The 22,373-nt window shown below is 43.0% G+C and overlaps 2 protein-coding genes across 4 annotated transcripts in view; both read left to right on the top strand.

Annotated features, from left to right (window-relative positions):
* Nucleotides 1–1,781: 1,781 nt before the first annotated feature.
* On the top strand, nt 1,782–16,467 carry aggf1 (angiogenic factor with G patch and FHA domains 1). 2 transcript variants are annotated; one of them, XM_027019317.2, is made up of 16 exons: nt 1,782–1,842; nt 1,929–1,994; nt 2,786–3,168; nt 3,815–3,914; nt 4,044–4,231; nt 5,282–5,422; nt 8,741–8,932; nt 11,247–11,649; nt 12,062–12,164; nt 12,262–12,313; nt 12,476–12,577; nt 14,094–14,259; nt 14,429–14,505; nt 14,868–14,995; nt 15,860–15,959; nt 16,070–16,467. In XM_027019317.2, exons 3-16 carry the CDS (start codon nt 2,803–2,805, stop codon nt 16,256–16,258), a joined length of 2,307 nt encoding a protein of 768 aa, XP_026875118.2. In that variant the 5' UTR covers nt 1,782–1,842; nt 1,929–1,994; nt 2,786–2,802; the 3' UTR covers nt 16,259–16,467. The 2 variants fall into 2 exon arrangements, with proteins under 2 accessions (XP_026875118.2, XP_026875119.2); XM_027019318.2 differs by lacking the exon at nt 11,247–11,649 and adding an exon at nt 10,105–10,174.
* Nucleotides 16,468–17,081: 614 nt separating this feature from the next.
* pde8b (phosphodiesterase 8B) overlaps nt 17,082–22,373 on the top strand; it is a 57,492-nt gene continuing 52,200 nt past the window's right edge. Inside the window, exon 1 of one of the 2 annotated variants that reach the window (XM_035521257.1) lies at nt 17,082–17,338. In XM_035521257.1, the coding sequence (XP_035377150.1) occupies nt 17,279–17,338 (60 nt within the window). In that variant the 5' untranslated portion in view covers nt 17,082–17,278. Of the gene's footprint in view, nt 17,339–19,792; nt 20,618–22,373 lie in introns of those variants that run through there. The other variant, XM_035521258.1, reaches the window with a different exon arrangement.

Here is a 22,373-nt window from a genome sequence, read left to right as displayed (position 1 = left end):
CAACGGGAGGTCTTCTCCTGTTGTTTCTCGTTTTTCTCGCTACGATAAGCAAGCGTCTGCTCGCCGGGCCGAAAATACAGACTAATTGAATTCTTGAGGCATAGAGAACGGGAGGGGAAGGGACTGTAAGGGCTGGGAAGGGGGCGGGGGTAAAAGAGTGGAATCAGAAACCGTCTGGGTTTTGTTTTCATTAAGTATGTTTTTCATTGCATGTGATTAATGTGTTCGATTTTCCGTGAAAACCAAAAGCTACCTTTATTTCCACACTGTGTGTACACGCTTTCCACAGTGTAGCGCCACTTTGCGACGCTCTGTCGTACGGTACACAACGCTATACTACTGCCACTATATATATAGGGCACTTGTTTAAAAAAAAAAATCGCGTATAACGGGGAGGTTCTCCCGGAGCAGTGTGGCTGGACTATTTTCAGGTTTTTACACACACACCAAGGGTGGAGTGAGTGTATGGTAGCGAAGGACACTGCGGGTTGGTCCAAACCCTTACGAAGAGGCAGAACCAACTCCGCCTGTATCTTTAGTGCCCCCACAGTCATCAAAAAGTTTCTTTCAATTCACACACGTGTGTTACTACGTCAATTTTACACTCGTACACACTTGATTTAAATTCCAATTATACGCTAAGCCCATTTAACACAATAGTATGAGGCAGTGTCAAATTTCACACCCTGCGCTAAGCGCTCCACCACTCTCTTATTACCGCTAGTCTTCACACACTCACTGCGCGCTAGCACCTGACTCATGTGAGCACCATTAACAGCGCTAAGTCCGAAGTAGGTGCTGTCGGACAGATAGACATCTGTCACTCTGGGTCACGACTGTAGGAGCAGAGCAGTTTGAAAGAAAGAAAGTTTGCTAACGCTAAAATTACAAAACAAACAAATAAATTATTATTATTAATAATAATAATAATAATAATAATAATAATAATAATAATAATAATAATAATGTAATGGAACGTTAAGTATTAACGTTTAATCCCACACAGGCTTTAGGCTCCTCGGTGCTATTTGACTGTTTTCTTGTTGGACCGCAGGAAAAATCTATTAGACCTACGCTTACTTGCTTGAATACTCCATAGTCATCCTGCCTCCTTCTGGTGATAGACAGAATTTAAAGTATGCTGCTTTTGCATATATGTGCTCGAGTCCTACAAGGCCACAGTTTAATGTTCCCTTGGTCTAAACACGACTATCGATTAAGTTTATTATCAAGTCATTGGTAAAGTGTATTGCTTATGAGCCTGCAGAAAGCTCTAAAGCGGTCATTGTGTGGCCCTGCAGATATTGTTTCAGTAAAGTTGTTTTAGATCAACTTTAAGATTACAAGACCACTTTAAATTAGTTGGTTATTCTTCCCATTGCCAGAATCGAGATGTTGATTTAATTACTGAGCCGGAACTGGTTATATATGACAAATAGCTATTTTTGTATACGAGCCATTAATACATTCAATTTCCTTATGACCGAATTGTTAAATGCTACACTGCACATGATTTAGCTAATCGTCTAATTAAATCAGATCCACAATAATGGAGAATATTTGCATGACGATGGTGCTCTAGAATTGGATTTGAAAAAGATTGGTTTACAGATTTTTACACTGTGATTCGTGTTCACACTTAAGGTACATCGAGAAAACTACAGACCGCAGCAACATTGGTACGCGAATGCCTTTCCAAGACAAAAGAGGGCAGTATTTAGATAAATGCGTGGCTTACATTTGGAGGAAATGATGTAAAGGAAGCGATATTAGTTTCGTTTCTTTAATGAAAAATGGCGGCATCGGGCGGAGTGGAATATAAACACATCAAGTTTACTCATTGTAACTCACTTTATGATCAAACAAACTTGTACTCGGGTATGTTTCGAATGCAAGGTGATCATGCGATGTTTATCTTTGATTTACAGGTTAATCCGAAAGCTGAGACGATTTTTAATTGGAACTGTTTTGAACGACAACAGTTAGCGAAAACGGTAAGCGTCTCTGCGCCTTTTTGTAGCTTATCTTAAGATAGCTAATTAGCTAGATCGTACGACTAACAGTAGCTAGATACGACTAACAGTTATAGACAGTTATAGTTTTGCTTTATGTTGAAAGATGTCTGTTAGCTAATGTTAGCAGGCTGGCCTACACGACTCGCTGCGATAGCTACTGGTATAATTTCAGTTTTGCTCGCTAACCTAGCTTGTTAGCTACAGTTGGTATCATTTCAGTTTTTGCTAGCTAAGTAACTTAACTAGGTTAATTAACTACCCAGTGGTCGCTCTAGTGGTACTAAATTTATCTACGATTGTTGTAAACTCGAATTTCACGATTGTAACGTTAAAGTTACTACCTATGTAGTACCTGTTTACTTGGTTTGCTCAGTCAACGTCTTCAGTTAGAGATGTGGATTTCTGAAACTTGGCTTTCTGCTTATTCTGAGTTACCTCTAATTACTCATGGGTTTATTATTGATCACGAAAAACCTTCAGTGCCTTGCCATTAACTTCTCTTAAACGTCAGAACAGCCTTCTTTCAATAATTTAAAGGAATGGTTGGTGGGGTGGATATGCACCATTTTCCACTTACCCCAGTTGTATTTGACCAACCAAGACATTTTTGATATCTGACTAGGCTAGTGTAGCTAAGTATTGGAAGCCATTTCAACCAAAGCCCTTTACAGTTTGTGTTTGAGTACATTGTATTTAAAGCCTAGGTTTAATTTACAGGGTTGTCACTGTTAAAGCAGATGAGTTAATCATTCACCTGTTGTCTGTGTCAGAGGGGGTGTCCTGCAGGATGGCGAGTGGGGTGCATGAGGTCTCCAGCTCCGAGCTGGTGGCTCTGCAGACAGGAGGAAGCTCAGAGTCTGATGCCGAGCTTGTGCAGTGTGGGAGCTCCAGAGCAGAACTATCTGGCTGGAAAGAGGGCAGAGAGGACTGTGGAGCTGATCCTGAGCCAGCCATGGAGTCCAAGCCTGTGCTAGCAGCTGAGTCAGAAAACGCGCGCCGACATGAGGCAGAACGTCTACAGGAGGAGGTGGTGAGGCTTCAGCAGGAACTCCATGTGTGTTTGAGTGAACTGCAGAGAGTGCAGGCCCAGCTCAGCCACAGTGCAAGGCTTCAGAAGAACACAGAGAGCTACAACCAGGACCTTAGACAGCAGGTAACAGCGAGATCTACAACCAGTCATCTAGCCACTGAAAAATAAACACCAAAATCTCATGCCGTGCAAAGCTTGTGTGAATTGTGAGGAACAGTTGTGAAGAGATTATGGTAATGTGTTCCATAATTTGGGGGCCATGACACTGAAAGATGCTCCTAGTGGTGACAAATCAGAATTTTGGGACACATAAAAGACCTGTACCAGAGTACCTAAGTTTTCAGGCAGGGCAGTATGGGTGCAGGAGATCAGCTAAACAGGCTGGTGCTAGACCATGTGAAGACTTGTTGGTTAGCAGGAGGAGTTTAAACTGGATGTAATAATTGATGTGTGTAATATGTGGGTGTGCGACAGTGTCCTGTTTGCTGTGGGTGTAGACGGATAGGTATGTGTGTGTGTATGTGTGTGTGTGTGTGTGTGTGTGTGTGTGTGTGTGTGTGTGTGTGTGTGTGTGTGTGTGTGTGTGTGTGTGCCGTGCGCTGTAGGTTGAGAAGGGCAATCATGTCTGTATGAATGTGCGTGTATGTTTTCTTCATACAGTAGCTTGAGAAGGGTAGGCGTGTGTGTATGTACTGCATAATTTAGGTGTGGAAGGGTAGTAATGTGTGTGTGTGTGTGTGTGTGTGTGTTTGTGTGCTGCATACTATAGGTTGAGAATCTAAGTGTGGAACTCCATGAGCGGAAGAAGAAAGAAAAGAACCGTGTGGAGAGAGAGACTCAGACTGAGGAGTACACCTGGAGTGAGACAGGTAGTGTCACACTGCTTTCTGCACCCCCCAGCTCCCAGTTTGCAGCTTTATTTATAACCTTGTTTATCAACTGCAGTAGCATTTAGAACACAAGTCACTAACTTTTCCATATTTCTTAATACTTGACAGATTATTATAATTACTACTATGGCAACTACTCTGAAACCACTGCCAATATAACAGCAGAAATGGAGCAGGCTGTTTCCACGGAAGCGCAGGAAACCTCAGAACTCACAGAAGTGTGTCCCATAGCTGCAGTGACCATGGCAGTCAATCTGCCCCAGGCAGAGGAAGTGACAGATGTTGACAACACAGAGGTACTGGTGGTGTGAGCACTGTGCTGTTTATTTTAAATTTCCTTTCAGATCTGATATCACTGTGTTACTAATATACAGTTCTGTGGAATGCTGTATTTTGATTGGTTAGTCAAGGCCTACAGAGATCTGTGGTTTCTGAATAACAGATTGTTGTATATGTACATGTACAATGCAGTCTGTTAATATCAGGCTACTACTGCTGATATTAGTCAGCTAGCTTCACAGTAGTTGTATGTTACATTTTCTGTCAAATTACTTATTTCTTTGGTATGTAGCAGGAAAATGTACAAGCAGCAAGTCATCATTGCTACATAAATCCATCTAAGATGGTACAAGCCACCCTTCTCTGTTTGGCATTTGGCTTTAAAACTTGACAAGTTTTAACAAGCCGTATGAAGTACTGCAAATGTGGTTAGAACCTTCTGGAACCTTCTGTATCAGGTTAACTCTCAGGTCCAAGGGGGCTGTCAAGTCATCAACGTTACCAGTCCTGATTAGGCTGTCTTAAAGCTTCATTTCCTTAAGCAGTGTAGTGTATTACATCATTTGCTTCCCAGGGACTGTATGGGACTGTACCTGGCCTAATGAAGTGTCATGTGCACTGGAGTACATTCTACCCTAGCAGTGCTTCCAGTCTAAAACACAGACAGACAGAGAGACAGGCTCACACTGTGGGCTGTGTGATCAGTGCAGCCAGAATCCAGTGCTGAATTATGCTGTTTTGAGACTGCAGAGTGCGATATTGAAGGTTCTTCCTCTGGTGATATTTCTGGAGATACTAACACATTTCCTTTGCTCTAATTTTAATGTTGTTTTAGTGCAGAGTAGCAAGAAGGTCCAAGTGTTTCACTCAAAATTGTCACATGACATGTTTGTGTGTTTGCTTTATTGGACCTGCAGAATCCTGCTATAACAGTTATACATCTGTGTTACGTGTGTGCGTGTGTGTGCGTGTGTGTGCGTGTGTGTGCGTGTGCGCGTGTGTGCGCGTGTGCGTGCGTGCGCGTGCGTGCGTGTGCGTGCGTGCGTGTGCGTGCGTGCGTGTGTCAGGCAGGCAATGGTGATGGTGGTTCGTCTATAGCAGACATGCTGAGGGCCACAGCAGAGGAGGCGCTTACTCAGACAGGCTTCGTGTTCGACGAGAGCTCGGGCCTGTACTACGACCATGCCACCGGCTTCTACTACGACACGGTGAGTCCATCTCCAGTCACTTCATCTGCACATTGGGGTCCTTGCAGCAAGAACAGTCATGCAGTGCTGTGCTAGGACAAGCAAAATGGCCAATTACATATGTCATGGGATTAATATAGTCAGTCCAAAGCTATAGAGGAAGTTCTGTGCAGTCGGACAGTGCATCATCCAAATGTGTGTTCTTTAGAAGTCATTGTAGTGTAGTGCTGGGCAATAAATCATTGTAGTGTCGTGCTGGGCAATAAATCGATCTCGTGTCCATAACAATGATAAGCATTTGATATTTTTTTATTCTATAAGCATAGCTGTAATAGTCAATCACACAGCAGAAATAATCATGACAACAGCCAGTTAGTTTTGGCTTGAACATGACTACACACCTATGGCTACACACCTATTTCCTACATATTGTTTGAAGTACCAGCGCTGAAGAAAGCACTGAAAAAAATCTGTGCAAACGAGCGAGTGGCACAAAAGTGAAAGTGAAATTGCAAAGATGAGGAGATTATTGACAACAAAGTTACCACAACAGTGATATGGAAGTGGATTGGATATCTGAAAAGCAATGAAGCACAGACTAAAACGGTCTGCACAGATTAAGACAGTTGCTTGAAAGAGCTCTGTTATAGGAGTTATAGTGTAGTCAGCAGAACAGAAGAGCACTACACAACAATTCACAGACCCAGATTAGGGGCTTTTAGGCCTATAGCACTATGTTTTATGGTAGTTCAATTTATTAGTTTATCTTAAAAGGAATAACCAATGCACATTAACATTTGAGTTAAAACTAACATGAGTGTCTGCTATTTTTTCTCATTTACAAACAAATGTTAAAGGAGACCTATTATGCTATTTTACTACAATAGATTTGCATGTGTGAATGTTCTTCAGTTTTCATCATACTGTATACTGTCTAACACAGTGTTAGAGCTCCTGCGTCCTTAAGCTCCCCTTCCTGACAAGCCCAGTGTGCTCTGATTGGTCAGCTCACCCTCTCTGTTCCCTCCAAGCTTGCCAGTAGGCGGGCAGTACAGCTTGTTTTACAACATTGCATCATCTTGTAGCAAAGGAAAGGTCTGGAATTCTAGTGAAGTGTTTCAGGTGTTTATTTGCAGCTTTGCACACTGTTTGCATGCACAAAAAGCTATACAACACACTAAAGAGAAGGGAAAAACCAGAACAGCATCATGGGTCCCCTTTAAAACATTCTTGGTGAAACAAACGATCGGTCGCATGTTAAGTATTAGCCAAGCATATATTAAAGAACCTGGTGGAAAAAGCAGTTATGCATGCAGCAGGTTGGATTGGAGTCAGATTTTAGCCAATAACCTCACACTCATTAATACTAGTTAGAGAACCAAGGCTGGGTAGCAGGTTAGGCAGTATAAGATAATGTGAGCTTTCATCCTTTTCTAGGTGATTTTGAACAAGCGTTGAAAATGGATCATGTTCAGTGTTTTGCACTTTTATCACCGTCTGTTGCCTTTCTACGTGGGCAGTTAAAAAGAATCAAAAATACAATTAAACAAACCTAATAGACCAGTAAAGGTGTTTTGTGTTATAACAAATAGCACTACCATTTATATCTCTATACCATTCATATCTCTCCAACTAGCTTATATAAAAACATATATGTCCCTATCAAACTTTTGTGCAGTCACACTCCTTTTCTCTACTCAAAACTTTAAATTGTCAGAAATGATCACAAATATATAAATTCATAACTTCTATGGGACAGCACAGTATCACTCCCATATTTAAAATCGACTAGATGTAACACAGTGTGATCTTAACTGGTAAAAATATGCAATAGTTTGTTCTATATGACCAGCATTTCAGAACAGCAGTTAATACAACATAAAACCTTTCACAGAACCAACAAACTCATCAGAGGTGCTCCATATGGGCTTTAACCCCAATATTACCTGCCAACATTACCCAGCCATAAGAGACAATTACATTCTCTGAGTTTTTTCATATCCATAAGTTCTGGTCTGAGGTCATGGGAAAGTCATGGAGATTTCAGGCTTCGGCCGCCCCACTGTAGCTCTACTTACCTTTATCTCTTCATTACTAGCTCCCAGCCACCTACTTTATAATACTTACTGACCGTTTACCAAAATTTTACTACTGAACCAGAAGGACAGAACTCAAATCTTAAAGAATTGGCTCACCCTTCTTATAAATCACATTTTGGACTTTTACTTAAACCACATGCTCATAATGACTGTGCAGTAGCAAGTGGGTCTGGGTTGTCCAATCAAAGAAAGGTGTAGCTTAAGGGTTTAATTTCGCCCAAGCCAGAGTACACCTGATTCCAATTTTTTAATCAGTTCTCCGTGTTGAGCTGACTTGTATCAGATGTCCAGTAACATGGTTAGATTGAAAAACCCCTAACCAGGATGGCTTTTTGTAGAGAAGCATGGACATCCTGGCTATTGAGCACAGAGCACATTGTTGTGATGCGATCCATATAAACTCCCTAGCAACCACATTACTTAAAACCATATGGACCAAACAAATAGAGGGACTACACTGATCCCGTTAAACACATCAAAACACTTAGTAAATGTCAATATATATATTGCACATGTGCATCCAAGAAATGCTTTTTGACTGGCAGTGTATCCAAACCTTTGAGGATAGCTGATGTAAGCCTATTCCTAACTCTGATTCCCGCATGGTATTGTCTGATATTCCCATATAGTTCCACCTAACTTGGAAATAAAAAAAAACAAAATCCAAAATATCTCAACTAAAAGGACCAACAAGATTTTTATTCTTGTAGTTCTGTTCACCCCAGATGCTGTAGCTAATAATAATAAACATTTCAGGGGCTTTAATGTTCCCGGGAACATAGAGTAAGTAAGATTGTGTAAAGGATGATTTAAAAAAAACAAAAACAAACTATATATAAATATGATAAAATACTCCAACAACTATCAAAACCCATTTGCCCAGTCATAATGCTGATGTTCTAATGAGCACAGGTAATTAACATCTCTTTGTCCAAGACTCCCAACATGCTGCACCACTCAAGCAGAACTGTACTTGATGGTGCAAAGTGAGATGAATAAGGATTATTCAGCCCTGTATTTACAAATATTACCAATGCTTCCAGATGATGAGAGATGGAAATCTAAAAGCAAGATGGACTTGTTTGTTTGCTTTTTTTTGCACATGTATTATGTACCCATAAGACAAAACATTAACCTTATTTGAAGTCAATCACAGAATCGTGGTTCCTTGGTGCTTATATAACTGGTGATTTAGTTATGCTGAATTTAAAGTGTCCAGTCGTGGTCCTTTCATTTGCAGAGTAGCCAACTATACTACGATGCCAGCACAGGCATGTACTACTACTATGACCCAGAGAGTGGGAAGTACCAGTTTCACTCCAGAATCGAGCTGCCAGTGGCTCAGCCAGCGCAGGCCGATGGCTTGCCAGACAAGGCTAGCAAGAAGAGGAACAAGAAGACCGTGGAGAGAGGGGCCCAGCTGGAGAGCGGGGTAAGGCACTCGCAGAGTTGAAGCTGATTGGACAAAGCACTTACCAACATATAATTTTGTTTGGATGGAGAAAAGGGTGAACTTTAATGTGATTGGATCTCGATTAGATTTTGAACTGATTTTAATTTGATTTGGGAAAATCCTAATCTCATCACGACAGGCTTTGAACTGAGCCCAGGAGTTGTAGCTTTTTCATTGCTTACCATTAGCATACTGGCAACAGCTGTGTGCTTTGACTTTTTTAAAGGGTTGAGTGAGTGGTTCCTCTTGGGAAATGATCATTATTCTCTGTTAATTTGTGATTTAAAATGGCCAAAGCTGCTGTGGCAGGTTTGAAGCAATTACACTCTGTCTCAGAGAACTGGAACATTCCCTGTATAACTCTGTTCACCAGACATCTCCCTATTCCACCTTGCAGCTCGCTCTCTCATACTTACAGGGACCTGTTTGGTTACTTGGGAACACATACCAACGATTTTGGAGATACACACACACACACACACACACACACACACACACACACAGACCGACCAGTCTGGTCACTCAGACATACTAAGTCTGTCACTCATGCTTGTGTTTTCTATTTGGAGGCTGATTTGTGAATTCTGGAGTGTACAGAGAGTAGTAGTGGTATTGAGTGTCATGGTTATTGGACTTGAATATTATAGCTGTAGGGCTTGAATGTAAAGTTCTACACAGCCAGCAGTAACACAGCCAGGTGATCTGATGTACAAGACACCTTACACTGAGATTACAATAGCTGAGGTTACAATAGGTCCAGGTCTCCGAGCTTAATTGCTGTTTGACTCGTTACTGTGGCTATAGGATCAGAATGCAAATATGAGCTATATCCATAGAGTTGGACCTTTTTGGATTTTGTGTTAATCTTAAAGAGTTTGACTGCTTTATTGTTGTAGGATTAGCTCTTCAACATGTTATAGTAATGGGACTTAATTGTTATGGTTGTATAATTTAAATGCTTTGAGTGTTATGGCTGTAGGATTTGAGTGTTTTGGCTTTAGAGCTTCTGTATTGTGGTTTTAGTGTTTGCGTGTTTTTTAGGATATTAGTGTTATGGTTATTGGGTTTGAGTGTTAGGGCTGTAGGATGAGTATGTTCTTGTCCTGACTGCAGAGTCAGAATTTGATCCTGTGCTGTTCTTCTTGCTGTAGGTTGAGGCTCTCACTAACTCTCTGGCAAAGCTGAAGATAGTCCAGTGTAGAAGGAGACCAACACACAGAGGTAGATTTCACCTTCATGTATTTCACTAGATTTCACATACTCCTAAAATGACTAGCTCTTATCAGCACACCAGCATGAATCCAGAGGGTAGACAGGGTCTGGAGCGGCTGAGACTCCAAACTCCAGTTCTCATTCTAGCCTCTGTTTTATGAACTCTGTGTAGTATTTTTGCATTTAATGCATAGTGAATGGCACTTTGGTAATCCGTCATTCCCAGTTACTGTAGGTAAGATAGAGCTGGATAAGAAAATCACTTTAAATGAGGCCCTTCTGAAAGTGTACGTGTGGCTAAGTTCATGACTGACAGTCACCACATGCAGGGCCAAGATAATGGTGCACTCATAGTAGGTAGATTTAAGGGCTTCATGAAGCATTTTTATAGCCTGTGTAACTTCCTAAAAAAACCCGCATAAATCACGTACAAGTTCATGTACAGTATATTTATGTAGATCAGTGATTATGCTGGTGGCTTCATCTGAAGTCAAAATGTCACTGTTGAAGCAGGGACCTTCAAATAAAGGGGTTTTTTTTTTTCTCCAGGGAGTTATTTCTTCTGCAGTCTCCCAAGCAAACTGTTCTGTTTCTTGTTCTCCACACATTTCAACACATGCGTCCACTGTCCGGGAGTGCATCTCAAGAATGCAGATCGTGGTGCAAGCATGATGAAATCTGACATGCATGAGTAGATCTTAATGCAGAACTGGGTGAAACACTGTGTAACTGTGTAGATACTCCTACAGCTAAGGACAAGTGATTGTGCTGTATTTAGACTTACTCTGCGTTTGAGGGCTTCAGCATTTTTCTAGTGTTCTCCAAGTTTTTTTTTTGTGCAGTCGAGCTATGTTTTGGATATGTGACTTAAAAGTAGGGCTAATGAAATGTACTGTTTGAGCACTGTAGGTTGTTAGAGTAGACTGTCTCGCTTTCCTCTGAATTTACAAACTGCCACTCCAAATGGAAACTACAAGCCTCTGATACACCAATATGCAAATCTGCAGCCCACACTCACAAATGGGGAAAGTCCAGAAACAAGTCCTCATTCCTGATTGGCTGAATATCTACTGACTGGCAGGATGGTGGCAGTGTGGGGGATGGGCGCCGAGAGAATCGCGTAGAGCCAGCGAAGGACGAAGCGACTGCACAGAAGCGAGAGCATCGTTCACGGAGCAGGAAGCGCTCGTCTCACTCTGACGATTCCGGGCGACGGCGGAAGAAGAGCAGGAGGCGGAGGCGGAACAGGTCACACTCTGACGACAGACAGCGCAGGAAGAAGAAAAAGAAGAGATCACGTGAGCGCAGAGCGCGGAAGCGACGCTCCAGGGAAGGCAGCGGCCAGAGTGAGCCAGAAGAAGGTGAAATCACAGGCTCAGAGGGAGAGGGAAGTTTGTCATCCACCTCTTCATCATCTTTGGCTTCAACCCTGCCAGCCTCGCCAGCTCCTGAAAGCCCAGACAAAGAAGAACAGACACAGGAAGGTGAGAGAGGGGGAAAATGAAAAGAAAGAAGACCAGACAGTATTGTAGCTGCAGGAAAGGCAAATATGAAAGTACCTGAGGTGTTGAGAACCAAGTAACAGCTCTCAGCTTCAATGGTACAAATTCACAAGTTGTAGCTATCATTAAAAAATGGGCACAGGTTCCTACATGTGTGTTGCCAAGTGGGATGTGCAGTACCCTTCCCCATTCAGTGAGCTAGGTAGAACACTAAAGGTTCACAACCACCTCGGGTTTTGGCCACTAGCCAGTGAACTACTACTTAGTTACCCTAACTGTGTGTGTGTGTGTGTGTGTGTGTGTGTGTGTGTGTGTGTGTGTGTGTGTGTGTGTGTGTGTGTGTGTGTGTGTGTGTGTGTGTGTGTGTGTGTGTGTGTGTGTGTGTGTGTCACAGAAGCATGGCCTCCATGTGTGAGGGTGACTGTGGTTCGTTCCCCTGTCATGGAGCCCGGAACACTCTTCATCCTTACAGCTGACACTGTGGCGACTATCGGCAGGTCAGTGGCGTGTCCAGCCCAGACCCTCACCTGTACTTTACTTTGTTCTGGTTGGTTGTAAATTTGCTGTTAAGCATGTTTGTTTGTGTGTTTGCAGAGAGAAAGACATGCACCATGCTGTCAGAATTCCAGAGATGGGAGTGAGTAAGGTATGAACTACTGACCTCTTTAAAACGTAGTATTGTGTTTCTCTTTTTATGTTCTCATGTGTATTGAGAGTAAAGTAACTGTTCGTGCTTGTGTGCATTTGTATGCACGCTCATGTGGGTGTGTTTGTGTGTCTGTGTGTGTGTGTTTGTGTGTGCGTACAGTCACATGCAGAGGTTTATTTCGATCAGGATCAGCAATGTTATATGCTGGTGGACCAGGGCAGTCAGAATGGCACAGTCATCAATGGAAACAGAATACTGCAGGTAGCAAACCTCACCCACACGCTGGAACAGCGCAGGTCTCAAGTTCATTAGACTGGTAGCCTGACCAGTGTACCTACCTTTTTTAGTTGTGGAAGGTGATCGGAACTTTTCATTCACTAGTCTCTTTACTAGAAACACCATTCGGTGTATAGCCAGAGTCTGTAGAGTCTATTGATGCCATGCACAGTCTGTTAGCCCTCCTCCAACTCTTTCAATGTGCAATTTCCGACCACAGTTCATATGACAGATCACACCCTGAACCCCCCCCCTCCCAAAGATAAAAAAACAACAATATATTATCATATAAATATGTGATTTAACGGGGAAACTAAAAGATATGACGGAGCCTGAGCATCCATAGCATTAAATCCATCTGCCTAATATGGTAAGAGCCTATCGTGCCAACAATACAGCTCTGACCTGTTGAGCCATGTCCACCATAAGACCTCTGAAGGTGTCCTGTGTAATCAGACACCAAGACATTAGCATTTACATTTTCGGCATTTAGCAGACACTCTTATCCAGAGCAACTTACAAAAGTGCTTTGTCATCTACGCATAGAATGTATCCCAGCCAGTATGGTAGGTTAGAGTTCAAGATATCATTGAACTAGAAACCTGTTGAAATTCAGAGATTAAATATAAACTCTGTATCTGACAAGGGTAAGTGTAATAACAGTATCAAACTATATGTGCTAGCAGCAGATCCTTTAAGTCCTGTAAGTTGTGTGGTGGGGCCTCCATGAATCTTCTATAAGACTTGTTTTTCTAGCACATTCCATAGATGTTTGATTGGATTGAGATCTGGGGAATTTGGAGCCACCAGGTTGACACATTCAACTCTTTTCCATGTTCCTCAGACCATTCCTGAACAATTTTTGCTTTCTTCTCATAGCGCTTCAAGAACTTACTATTCACTTGTTGACCAATTTGTCACACCTCTTGCTTGACAGCTGTCATTGGAATGAGATAATCAGTGTTATTCACTTCACTTTCAGTGTTATGGGTGGTATGAGTGTACATGTGTGTATGTGCATGTACAGCTGGAGTAGTTTAACACCATCCTCCACTATAATGTCAGTATTAATACTCTGTTGAGAATGGTCCAACACACAATCAATATCTGGTTAGAAGGGTTCTTGTGGTCAGAAATTGACGTGATCGAGGATGGCTGATACATTATGCATGACAGCAGATGACCTGCAGTCTGGAACTGTATGTTTGTAAATGCACCTGTAAGATAAGTGTATGTCATAAACGGACGGTGAGTGTAGGTACAAGGTGGGTTTTTCTAATAGTGTTCTTTTTATGACTACGTTGTTTAATTGTACTGTTGTTAACTAAAGCACTCAGTCATATTTAGTTATAGGCTAATAACTATGCTGCAACTCTCTATGCTTGTGCTATGAAAACTGTTTAATAGGCAATGTATTGATATTTATGCATGCAACATTTTCTCCTCATGAGTTGTATGTGTGCATGTTTGCGCGTGTGTGCGGATTTGTGTGTATGTGCAGCCAAAGGTGCGGTGTGACCCTTGGCCTTTGACCCACGGTGATGAAGTGAAGCTGGGGGAGACTGTTTTGTCCTTCCACATTCACTCGGGCAGCAACACCTGTGACGGCTGCGAGCCAGGACAGGTGCGAGCCCACCTGAGCCGCAACCGCCGCGAAGAGAGCGCAGGTGCACATGCTCTTCCTGTCAGGCCCTCTGTGTCCTTTTCTCCAGAGTAAACAGGAACTTTACAAATACCATTGCCAAGAAATCCACCGTTGTTTCCGTATATGTGATTGCTGCGTGGGTGAGAGAGAGAGAGAAATTGCTGAACTGTGTGCGTTTGGCTGATTTTCAGGGTGTGGGAGCAAGGAGGACAAAGAGGTACAGAGGCAGAGAGAGCTCAAGCAGATGAAACTCAAATATGGTCTGAAAGTAAGTCTCCTCTGCGTATTTTACTTCGTCTCTAATGCAGACCTCAGCTCCCCCCAGCCACCCACCCAAATCCAAAATACTCGTATATACAAAGTTAACATTTCCATTTGTTTCTGGAGTCAAGAAGTCAGCCAAGAGCACAGTTCTGCTGTAGGGCCTTAAAGCACCCATTCACTACATTGTAATAGGTGCTAATAACACTTAATTGTAAATTTTGCATTTGCCAGAAATTCAAAACTGAATGGCTGACAGTATTACATAAATCTGGAGAAATGCTACAAAAGGTGGTGTGTGTGTGTGTGTGTGTGTGTGTGTGTGTGTGTGTGTGTGTGTGTGTGTGTGTGTGTGTGTGTGTGTTATAGAGCAGTGAGTATGAGGACAGCAATGTGTTGCGGAGCGGTAAGTACAAGGACCGGGCAGAGAGCAGGAGGCAGACGATGGGCAGTGAGGGAACCTTCCACAGAGACGATGCACCTGCGTCTGTACATGTGTACGCACACACACAGATAAACTACCAATTTCAATTCCTCACATGATTATATTTCCAGTATGTTGTTCTGAGAGCACAGTTCTGACTCCAAGAGAGAAGCCTACTCCATAATTTCCTAATTTCAGATGCTCTGTTTAGTGAGGCAAGAGTTGTGTGATTTGGATTAGCTCCTAATAGTAGCTTTTTCTAATTGATTGATTATCTTTGGTACAGAACTACATTTTAGACATAATTCTGGACTGGTAGCTCTTGAAAGAAACTATGGCAAGACTTTTAAATGCTTGCACTCAAAACTAGCTACTCTTTTACCCATGTATTATGGAATCTGAGTGAAAGGTGGCAGTGGAAGTGTGTGGGGGTGTGTTGGAGTGCAGCCAGAGCATTTCCTGGACTGCACCTGGCCCTGTTTATGGGCACAACACACAACTTTATTATTATAGATAACTGATTTTAGGAACTGGGTGTCATAAGGGATCAGTTTTTGGTAACGTGATTATAAATTGCTGTCCTTACTACAGTAATTTGGCTGTTGGGCAGGGAGCAGAGATTGGCTGTACCACACTGTCTTTGTGTTTGTATGTGCTTGCGTGTGGGAAGAGCTCAATTTAATCTCTCGGAGTAGTGTACGGGCTATCTTGACTTGGCTGGGGCGAGAATGGTAATCCCAGGTGTCCCGTACAAGTCCAGGTGTCGATCCTGTGACTGATAAGTACCCATGAGCGCGAGTGTGTATGTTAGTACGAATGTATGTAACCTATATTTTGCCACCATTTGCTGCTGTTCTTTTACTTGTTCTTAGACCCCTTATGTTATCGCCGAACTCTTATGGAATGTCTGCCTGTGTGTGTGTGTGTGTGTGTGTAGCGAGATCAGCGAGGAGAATAAGGGCCGGCGGATGCTGGAGAGAATGGGCTGGAAGAGTGGAGAGGGACTAGGCAGAGATGGAGCTGGCATCACAGAGCCCGTAAATACACCAAATACACTCATGCACGTACATTCCAAAGCATTTGCTCATAGGCCATAAATTCACACATGAAAATATTTAAAATATTTGTGTTCCCATTTAACCCCCAGATCGGGCTGAAGGTGCGGCCTGGGCAGTCGGGTTTGGGCTCTGCTACCCCGCTTTCCGTGGAGGAGGCATCTGTGTGTCGCAGCAGGAACCAGCAGAACTGGGAGCGAGCGAGGGAACGCTTCTCACACACGCACGCCCCTGCCACCAAGCCACTGCAAGCCTGGGTCAAAGGGCAACCCGCACAGTGACCTCGGAGTCAGGGATCAACCCCAGGAGAAGCACACAGTTTGGGGGTGGGCTGTCCAGAGAGGTGGGACCTAGAGGAGGACACATCAGTTTATTCAGTGGATTAACCAATCCCATTTAACTGGAGAATGGGACAGACCGTGAAAGACTGACAGTTTGTATATTTTAAATCTGATTAACTAAATGCACAATAAACTGTGCATAAACAGTATTGTTTTTTTCATGTGTTTGAAGAATACAAAATATTACACAATACACAAAATTGTTAATGTCTTAAAGCCAATGTGATGTGAGAAGTGGTTCTCGGTTACTCTTGGATTCAGCTCTGCTCCCCAATCAATTTGTTTTCCCTGCCACACCTGTTTCAGCTAAAGCTAATTAACTGTCCGCTAGGTTGAATGCGGATTGCTAGACTTCAGGGCAGCACTAAATTCTGCCGGGTAGAAAGTGTACTGCAGCGCAGCTGAACGTAGCGGCGTAAGACTGCGGCCTATATCCACCTGCGGAAGGTTATTGTTTCTTGCCTTAAGCACTATATCGGCGAACAGCAGTCGCAGGCCAAAAGTCTCCTCACGTGGGACCGCCGATAAATCTCTCTGTGTTGGTGTTGGGTTGCTCTGGTAGCCCGCTTTGTCGAGGGGTGAACTTGCTGTACGCGTGGACCTGCTGTGTTGCTTTGAGTGTGCGGACATTTCTGCCTCAAGCTCGGACACCCGTTTCCACAGTGTTCATATGTACTTTGCATATAATCGTTTTTATCTATATTCCTGAGGTGTTTACACGTCAGTCGCGGGGGCACAAAAATAGATCGGCGGCGCTAGGACCGCGCGGGCAGACCAAGGCCACCACTGCGCGATACTTGTGGGGGTGAAAAGTTGTGACACAAACTCGGAAAGTTCCTGTTCAGGTTGAGTGCGTCGCTATTCGGGGAGAATGGTGGAGGAAACTCCTGTCGGTGAAGTTTTATTACGCAACTTGTGGAATTGACACTAAAAGCACCACTCGTACCGGGCATTAAAGAAATGAGTATACTCACGGTCACACGAAGTGAGAGCGAGCTATTAAATGGACCCTTGAGAAAGGTAAGATTAGTTATTTATCGACGTTGAAATCAGGTTCGTTCTGTTGATAAAAATCTTGCTTAAAATCGGGTTAATTTGGGGCAACGGACAAGAAACGGCAATTAGACAAATATTGTTTTTAAGAAAGTCGAGCTAAAATTGGTTGACAAATATTTGTATGTACATAAGTCAGTGTCCCATGTTATAAATCGGGTTTCTACTAAGATTATACAAACTCCCGTTATATTTTATATAGGTGTGTAATTTCAAAAAAATCCTGTTCGCACGTGTTTTGGCCCGGCCTTAAAGGATTCTGTTTTTGGAATTAGTCCGTTATTCGGCAGGGAGTTTGCGCCCCCTTACCTGAAGATGAATACCGACCGACCGGCCTCACAGCGCGTCCGCTGCCTGCACGGTGCGGAGTCTAGTGTAGGTTGTTTCCGAGTGTCGATGGGGAAGACAACAGGTCATTACCAGCATCCTGAGGTCATGGAATTTTCTGTCTTCTTTTGGATCTTCATTTAAATGTCCATTCTTTCGCTGTCTATGTTGAATTTCGTTATATAGTTTTAGCTTTTAATATAACGTGAATAATGGCCTGTGTAACACCACTATTAAGAGAGCTACAGCGTAATTAAACTAAACGGAACTGCATCTTTCCGCCAGGGGGCAGTCACGGATGTATGTTTAAATAGGGGAAACGTCGCCTCAGGTCCAGCCGTGATTAGACTGAGTAGCAAGGGTTGATTTTTGTATCACGCTTGACGGTCATCTTGTTGCATTGTAGCCAGAAACAACAGTCCTTGGAACACGACGAAAATATGTCGGTCAAGGGCAAGCAAGCTGCTTCTCAGATGACGGCGTATTTTGGTGGGGGTTTTGGGGGGGGGGCGTGTCCCCATTAATTCCTGTTCACACTACTCGTAGAATATGTTAGATTGGTGGTGCGAGCGGTTTCTTGCCCACAAGTGGAAATGAAACCTACACCAGTGATTTGGCCAGAGTAAAGGCGGCAGAAATACGCAGTTAATCAGGAGAGCCCCTACCGGAGATTCTAAATTAAAGAAAGCTGTGTTTGGTTTTTTTATGTACTTGTTTTAAATACCCCACAAAGACTGAGCATAGAAAGTTGTATGCATACAAAAATGAACCGGATTCCTTTTTCCGCGAAAAAAAAAAAACTTGGGCATGTGCGCAGGTCTGTGCCAGTTTCTAATAGGAATTGTACAGGCTAGGTCTTTCACAGTTCTAGAAGTTTACCAGCACTTTACCGATAGCGTGGGATTGGCCGACGTATAAATGCATTTGAGACCTTTCTACAGCTGCATTGTTAAAGGCAGCAGCTGTTCGACCTATAAACGCCTCGAACGCCGAGCTACCAGATCCTGTGTGCAAATGTCGAGCTTACTGTCGTGTTTACTGGACTAAAATCATGCTTTAAAACAGGTAAACTGTTAAACGACAGATGTTGAGATTAATACATGGCAGATAGTAATAAGAAAAAAATAATCGTATAACTATACCTTTATTGAATAAAAATATTATGTAGTTTGATTACCTTCCGCACATTGTCATGTTATCCTCAAACGGGGCATCATTTTCCTTGGACAAAATTTCGAGGACAAAAGCTGATCTGCACTTGCAGATCACCGTGGGTTTCGGTCTCGTTCCCAGTGTTCTGCGCTAAAGGCAGGTATTTAATCTGGAGACTATTTCGCTCATTTCGAAAGGCTTCACAAATTAGTTTTAGTACGTGCATCGAGAACCTGCCGCAAGTTTATATTCAATGATCTGAAACTAAAACTTTAAGTGTCGATAGTTCATAAAAACGAAACTTCAAGAATATGGTAAATTCTTCGACTTTTATTCAACTTCTGTAGTTTTTGTTCTTTTGGTTTTTTTCTTTGGTTTTGTAAAAGTACTCAACACATCCAGGAGCTATGATTGTGGGAGATGTTTGTTTAAAAACATGTACGGCTGGAACAGGAACTCGATTAAATGAGTTGCCAGTTACTTTATAAGCAGCTTAGTGTGACAATGTATGAAAGTGATTAAATTTCATTTTCCGAAATCTAGGCTACTAATACAGGTGTAAATACAACCTACTTAATCGAGTTAAACTCAGAAACATGTTAGTTTATAGGCCTACTCCCACCTGTGGACAAGATCTTTTCATTAGGCTATCAAATATTTTAAACTCATTTGTTTTGCTTCTCATAAACAGGCTACCTAAGTCTACATCTTATTTCAACATTTACTTTGTGTATTTTGAATCATCTGTTAGTTTTGACATTTTTAATGATGGGGGTAATGTAACCGGAACCATGTGTATATACCCCGCTTAACACGCGCGCACACACACACACACACACGGGGATAGTCATTCCTGCATTAATCGGTGCTGTTTGAAAGGGGAGCTGTTCACGTGACCAGAGAGCTCATTACAGACGCCTCCGTGTGTCCAGTGCTGGTGGTGACGGATTCTCCAGCCGACAGACTAATGTATGCTTGTAGCGTGCAGAACCGGCCACACGGACCGGACTGCTCCATGATACCCTTATTACCAGATAGTTACAATGCCTTCGGACCGGATTTATTATAGATGATAGTGTAATGTTTGAACTAGAGCAAGAAGGGTTTCCTTTGGGGGAAAAAAGCTGATTTTTCTTATTGTTTTCCATCTGGGAAATGGCACAACAGCGATTGTGCAGATGTGCGCCGTCTACGCGCATCTTCTGAATGTGAGATACTAGTTGAGTCGCGGGGACTGCACAAGATGTGTATCTCGAGATTGATGAGGTAGATGGAGCATCATCTGAGTTGTTATTGATGTGAGTGAGCGGACCAAGCGGTGGCAGGACAGCTGCAACTGTAGGAATCATCAGCCGATGTGCCGAGGGAGCGGTAGCGTGACAGCGGCCAGGCAGCGGTGGTGGTACCCGGGGACTAGCAGAGACAGCTGGAGGAAACTGTATTATCTGTTCTCTGGCTTTGCCCATTGTGCGCTGCTTCACGGGCACTATGGGTTGCGCTCCCAGCATCCACGTCTCCCAAAGCGGCGTGATCTACTGCCGCGATTCGGACGAGTCGAACTCGCCGCACCAGACTACCACGATCTCTCAGGGCACCGCGACCACCTTGCACGGCCTCTTTATAAAAACTGACGCGGCGGACACTATTCCCTCCGTGATTGCGTACCAGAGCAGGCACACACGGAACAACTCCGAAAGGGAACGCAGGAAAAATAGTGATCACATCTGCATCGAAGCCGAGACCCAAACCAGCCACACCAGCGTTAAGGTTTGTGCCAAGCGCGACCACCGCGATATGCTTGGATTCTTATTGATTCTCGCCGTTTAACCATCATCAGGCTTCAGTATTGGCTTGGAAGCCTTTAACAGTGGCTGGTACCCGTACATTTCAAAGGGGCTGGGTTTACCCCCGCCCCCAAATATAACCCGCCTGTACCTGTGGGTGTATGCTATTTATTTAGACATCCTTCTGCCTTCAGTCCTGTATTCTGCAAAACCCTGCTGGCAGGTTTCAAGGAAGGAAGCAGGCCCAGTCTTGTTATGATCAATATGTTTATGCAATTTTTTTTGTATCAAAATTGCAATGCAAAGTGTGGCTCAAACATGGTGATGTAAAATCAGGTTAGTGCAGAGTTTCCCAGTGGCATCCACATACTATGCACTTTGTTGGCCATGACGGTGTTATCCAAACCCACTGCATGCTGGGAGGACGTGCTAGGAGCTCCACTGCTAATAACTGACACATTTTCTGCGTCTCAGTTGTCAAAGCTCTGTGAGCTATATTCACCAGTAGTTAGTTTGGGCCTAAGTTGTTTAAAATATTAAACAGTTTACTGTAGTTTGGTGTTTTACTCTGAATACATGCCGCCATCACCAAAAGATTGAGACTCTTGGGCTTCCATTGTATGACATTTAAAAGAAAATGAGAAGAAAATGAGGCAAAAAAAAAACAAACCTGTATATACGGCTCAGTCTATACACTGCAGTGGCAGCATCGCTTGTGCGTGTGTGTGTCTGTATGTGAGTGAGTGAGAGAAAAAGAGATGAAAAAGTACTGTCTATGAGTAGATTGCAAGTTTTAAGTTTAATTTTTACTTGTCTTTTAATTGCTTATTTTATTTCTGAATCCACCCATTATTAAAAACCGAAAATAAAGTACTGACCTAAATCTTCTAAGTAAATGTGAGACACACGTTGGCTCTTTTTTTTGTTTTGTTCATATTCTTTTTTTTTTTTTTTTGACTCAGAGTAGTCTCTGTCCCTAGTGGGGGTCAGGCTTTGTGGGTGAGAGAACATGAGTTTGCATATGTCCCTGAAAGAGGTCTGGTTTAAAGCCTGTTTTCATATCCACATCATGAGCTGGGTGTGTGTGTGTGTGTTTACCCCTCTGGCTTAGAGCTCTGCAGGGGGTGAACAATCACATGCAAATAGGATGATAAGACTCAGACTGACCCAACACACACGCAATTTATTATGTGTGTTGTGCCGGGAGTGAGGCGGGAGAGGTCAATGGATCCGCGACTAGCATAATGAATATAAAGAATTTCTGAATAGCCAAGTTTTAAGATGAACTCTACCAGCACAGCCCTACACTGGTTTGCAGCCTAGCAGGCAGCTATGTGGTGACAGGTTCGAACCTTGACTCAGATGCACTCTAAGCAGCCATGAATCACACGAGAAGTGAGTGATTTCATGAGCAGAAAAGCATTGCAGATGCCAAACGGCTGAGCAAAAAGACCTCAGTGCAGGCTTGCAGCATAGGCTTCTACATTTGGGAGAGTCGACATTAAGCATCTTGGGTGACGGTGAGAACTCTTTAAAGGAACATATGGAATTTTTTTGCAATTTTCTATTCAGATACACCCAGAGACAAGCACATGGTAATTGGTTTTTGCACCGAGCAATTTTAGAAGGTTTTCTGAAATAAAAAGACACCTTACCAGTAAAAGGGCATTGTTGAAGTTTTCCACTAGTGGAGAGTGATGGGAAAACCACTCCTGTTAGAGGTGAATTCCCCCCCCCCC

Source organism: Electrophorus electricus, chromosome 22 (genome assembly GCF_013358815.1).
Source record: "Electrophorus electricus isolate fEleEle1 chromosome 22, fEleEle1.pri, whole genome shotgun sequence".
NCBI classification, from domain to species: Eukaryota; Metazoa; Chordata; class Actinopteri; order Gymnotiformes; family Gymnotidae; genus Electrophorus; species Electrophorus electricus.
The sequence above is the reverse complement of the archived record's forward strand: the minus strand, read 5'-3'. Positions and strand labels throughout refer to the sequence as shown.